This window comes from Lactuca sativa, chromosome 8, assembly GCF_002870075.4.
Source record: "Lactuca sativa cultivar Salinas chromosome 8, Lsat_Salinas_v11, whole genome shotgun sequence".
NCBI lineage: Eukaryota > Viridiplantae > Streptophyta > Magnoliopsida > Asterales > Asteraceae > Lactuca > Lactuca sativa.
In genome coordinates, this window is record NC_056630.2 from 307,403,603 (window position 1) to 307,408,307 (window position 4,705).

The 4,705-nt window shown below is 35.0% G+C and overlaps 1 protein-coding gene across 2 annotated transcripts; it reads right to left on the minus strand.

The window, feature by feature from the left end:
- Positions 1-392: 392 nt before the first annotated feature.
- Positions 393-3,568, minus strand: LOC111884210 (uncharacterized). 2 transcript variants are annotated; one of them, XM_023880528.3, is made up of 7 exons: positions 3,185-3,568; positions 3,017-3,097; positions 2,630-2,806; positions 2,317-2,487; positions 1,860-2,075; positions 1,546-1,634; positions 393-1,285 (listed from the first exon to the last, which is right to left on the minus strand). In XM_023880528.3, exons 1-7 carry the CDS (start codon positions 3,273-3,275, stop codon positions 605-607), a joined length of 1,506 nt encoding a protein of 501 aa, XP_023736296.1. In that variant the 5' UTR covers positions 3,276-3,568; the 3' UTR covers positions 393-604. The 2 variants fall into 2 exon arrangements, with proteins under 2 accessions (XP_023736296.1, XP_023736295.1); XM_023880527.3 differs by having other exon boundaries at positions 3,237-3,566.
- Between the last annotated feature and the right edge of the window lie 1,137 nt (positions 3,569-4,705).

Sequence of the window (4,705 nt, forward strand, 5' to 3'; positions counted from 1 at the left end):
AATCTGAAAGAATAAATTTGAAACAAATTTTATTTTATTAAAGATTTAAAGTACAGTTTTTGTAGATCTTGAGATACAAAATAATAAAAGATTGTACTTAATTAACAAGTTGTTAGAAGGATACAAAGATCTCAAGACATTCTTGATCCAACATGCACATGTGTTGATATTTATTATTAGCATTAAAAATAAATATACCAAATATACCACCCACCTCACCCGTTTTAAAACATAATTTATTATTTATGTATATAACTCATAACACTTACACTCCTTACAAATCATAAAATACAAAAAAAAAAAAAAAATTATATCCACACCTTTGTTCCAAAATTACCAAACTTTTTAATTGCAAACACTTCAAGAAGTCCATCAATCAAAAACAACATCCATCCTTAGGAATTTCATCATATTCACTTTTTTCATAACAATGGCAGCTTCTTAGTTCTTACAAACATTTCCCCCCTCCAATGCTGCCTCATATATAACATATATGTTCTATAAAACCCTACCACTATACTTTTAAACATTACAAAATTAGTCACCAAAATGAAATAATCCCTAATCCCCAAAACCCCCAACTTTTATTCCCACATTATATCCTTCAATCCCCTCGAGTATATCCACGCGAACGTGACCTCATCTTTCCACGATGATCATAAACCGAACTCCCATGATCCAACGGCTTTATCACCATCGACTCCGCTTGCTCTTGAACCGCTCCAAACACAATTTCATTGGTTTTTTCCGCACTTTGTTCGTAGTATGTCTCCGGCATTGACGAATAATAACGGTTGTGATGCTGTTGTTGCTGTTGTTGTTGTTGTTGATACTGTTGTTGTTGTTGTAAGTTTTGGTCCCACCCAGTGTAAAAATGGCGACTACTTTGACGAAAATGTTGGATTTTTTCGGCATCGTTTGTCATAAAAGGGTAAGTTTTTTTCGGGGTGGGGGTACGGGTCTCGATGGAAGGTGGCGGCGGGTCGTCACCGTCTGGGATCACGTAGCTATCTTGAACGGGCCATGGGTTTGACCCGTATTTGTGGTGGTGTTGACTTTGGTAATTATGGTTGACTTGTTTTTTTTTTAAGCCCGGGAAAAGTCCGGTCAAGATTTCGGATAATGATGAGGTGGAGTTGGATATTAGTTTTGCGAATGATCCGAAAAAACCCTCTTCGGGTTTTTCCGGCTCGTTTTCCACCGGAATTAGTGGCGGCCTTAGCGGCGGTTTCTGGTATGGTGGCGGTGGAACGGTGGTTTGTTTCATTGTTGGTTGCGGTTCATCCTTCATGAAATGAACCCGTCAAAAGAGGTTAATAATGTTGACTTTTGAGGTCAAACCAAGTAAATTTTGACTTTAAAATTGAGATAGATTATAAAGTTTTTGGAAAAATAGTTTGCTATGACATAATAAAATATAAAAAGTATTACAATTCGAAAAAGATTGATTTCAATTCGGAGTATAAATTCATTAAAATTTTGACATTTGAAGTATGGTATTTTTGACCAAAAAACATATGAAGAACATAAGTGATAAAGACTTACTTGTTGAGCAGAAATCATGCTACCAACTCTTCTTTGCAACAATGCAAGCATGTAACCAAAGAAACCAGCTGCCACCAAAACTGCAATCCCTACAATAAGTTTCACAATGTTCAATAAACGATAAATCTATCAAAGGGCATTTTAGGTATTTAACGAAAAAAATTGCAAGATAACTTGATGGTGTTGATCTTTGTCCAACAAGTTCGTATTTACAAAAGGGTATTTTAGATATTTGACTAATAGTCAGACAATTCCATCAAACAAAATGGAAATCGACATGTTTGTCTCTACTCAAGGGTAGTTTAGACATTTACCAAGAGGGAAACCGCTTCCATATTGATAAGCACAATCATCAAACGGAAGTTGAATCTCACGAATAGCTTGGTTTCCTCTATCTATAACAAGAAGTGAACAACTGCTTCCAATGTAAAGAACATCAAAATCATTAGAAAATTTTGCATCTTCACTCGGTCCATCTACATGTCCTCCACCCCGGCCCACTTTTCCCCCTCCTGCAATTGTTGTCACTCCTATACCAAAAAATAATAATAATAATTAATATTCCATAATCCTAAAAAACCTTAAGAGATATAAGTTATAGCTGACTTAATGGACTTAATACAGAAAGAACGACTTCATACTCAAAGTTATACAAAAAAGGGTCCTAACTTTTTGCTAAATTTGGATTCATTTGCTTTGTTCCTTTGGATTTCTCATGTGTGACATCATTTTCTTGTAGATTTTTTTAAAACATAATTTTGTATTTTATACCTGTATCACTAATCTTTCTAATTGCCATGTTGGCAGTGTCGGCAATGTATATGTTTCCTTTGTCATCAACTGTAAGACCTTTTGGGTGATTCATTTTAGCTTCTCGAAGCTTCCCATCGACATGCCCTGAATACCCATCAGCTGATCCAGCTACCAGCTTCGGTCTACTATCTGAAAAAGGGGGAAGAAATCAACAAATGGTTATTGGTTTTGTGGGTCTAAGGAAATGGGATTGAAATTGAATGTTTGTCGACTTTGTTCATACCCAGAAGATGAAAATGGTGAAGAGGAAAATGGGAGTAAGGTTACTTACAGAGGGATAAAGATGAAGAGATCTTGTATAGATTGCTATTAGCAGAATCAAGAACAAGAAGCTCTCCATTAGGTAAAACCTCGAGAGCATGAGGTTCGATTCCAAGCTTACTTCCATCGAAAACTGTCTCAACGTTATAACCGCTCTCAAATTTCATCAATGGTCGCCCAGTAATCGCTAAAACAATGGAAACCGACAAAAAACAAGTGATATCAGTAACGATTGGAGCATTCAATGAACAGATGGATACGATTGATATATAAATGAATGCGAAGAACAAAACCGACAAAAAAAAAAATTAAACGGAAATACCACCATTGTAGGATACTGTTAACCACATATGATCGAAAAAGTAAGAGAAATCAGCTGAAAATCAAGATCTATTACATGTTTTGGCAGGTGTTTTGAGCGACCACGCCCATTTCATCAAAGCCGAAGCAACATTTGAGAAAACCCCATTAACAATCCCTGCAAAAAAGGAATAAGGGTTGTAAGTTGTAAGCTGTGAGCTGTGAGCGTAAGTGAAAGTACAGTACAACAAAATCAGATCCTAACTTGAAAATCTGAAGAAGAAAAAATCAGAAACCACGAAATGTAGTACACTCACTAGCAGGTGAAGTAGCTGGAGCAGCAGATACGCCAACATTAACACAAAGTAAAAGTAAAAGAGCAAGTGAGAAAACAAGCAGAATTCTACCCATTGCTGCCATTTTTGTGAGGAGCTGAAAGGAATCAGAGTTTGGAGGTGGATTGCATTACATATGAATTGAAACCAGAAACCCTAATGAGAATCTGAAATGGGTTTGTTAAAGAGAGGGAAAAGGGAGTGCTTTTTGATGGGTTTTTTGATTTTTCATGAAAAGGAGTGGGGATTTTGAGAGATGTGCGAAAGAATTAGAGGATAGAAGGGGTGGAAAAGACAAGAAATGACAAGAGGAGGGGCTAAGGGGCCTTTGCCAGTGGAGGACAGTAGTTGGAGTTGAGAATCATTTGCAGTAAATATGTTTGATATAATATTTTTTTAATAGAAGATTGAGATTTATTGTTTTGTAATAAAAAACAAATATTTGACACAATAATGCAAGTTCATAGAAAATGTTTTTTTACTTCTAGATATTTATTTCTAAAAAGAATTTAGTTCAAATCGGTATATTTATCGTATTTGTAACTAGGGTTGATGTCACTATTTGACCTTGAATTATTAAATTTTATTGAGAAAAAATTCATGAAATAACCAAAAGTTAGGGATGTTTTAAGAAATCAATTATGAAATTTTGGGTTTTGGAAAATAACCATTAGATGTTTAGAGGGGGCTCTTTGGATCCCTTTAATCCTCTGAGGAACGATGCACAATACTGCGGAAATAACGTGGCACCATTAAATGACAAAAAAAAAATTGTGGCTATAATGGTTCTGCAGAAGTGGTTATGCGGATCCATTGTACACATTTTTGGATCATTATAATCCTATGTTGAACCAACGAAAACAGGGTAAAATCAGAAAAATTACCAAAACCAACCAATTCCTAAGAGATATTATAGATCCATCCAAAGGTCAATAGATCTGTAGAGCCATCTCTGCGGAACCATTATAGTCACGAAAATTTTTTGTCATTTAATGTTGCCACGTCATTTCCGCAGTATTGTGCATCCTTCCTCAAAGGATTAAAGGTGTCCTCAGAGCCCCCGCTGTGGATCTGGTGGTCATTTTTCAAAACTCAAAATTTCATAGTTAATTCCTTAAAACACCCTCTAACTTTTGGTTATTTTATGAATTTTCTCATTTTTATATGGTTGATTACTAAGGTTAGAGGGAATGGTAATGTTTCTAATATCTTGTCATGTCACTTTTCGGAGTGACTAGTCATTTTTTTGTCTTAACACCGAACTCTTAGCATTTCATAAGGAGTGATTACACTCCTAGCATTCCATTTTATTTTTATTTTTTATTTTCTTTTTCAAAGTTTAATTAAATTAGATTTTTTTAATATCCAAAAAATTACACAAACGAAAATATTGGAACCCTTTCTATTTTATTTCAAAACTCGACCAATACTCATTGTCGCACAAAGAAATT

Excerpts from the sequence above, each read along its gene's own strand:
- LOC111884210 (XM_023880527.3), bottom strand. The coding sequence starts at position 3,339 with ATGGCAGCAATGGGTAGAATTCTGCTTGTTTTCTCACTTGCTCTTTTA. Across the intron at positions 3,098-3,236 it reads TCCAGCTACTTCACCTGCTA|GGATTGTTAATGGGGTTTTC; the intron begins GTGAGTGTACTA and ends CCTTTTTTGCAG. Across the intron at positions 1,635-1,859 it reads TGGAAGCGGTTTCCCTCTTG|GGATTGCAGTTTTGGTGGCA; the intron begins GTAAATGTCTAA and ends AACTTATTGTAG.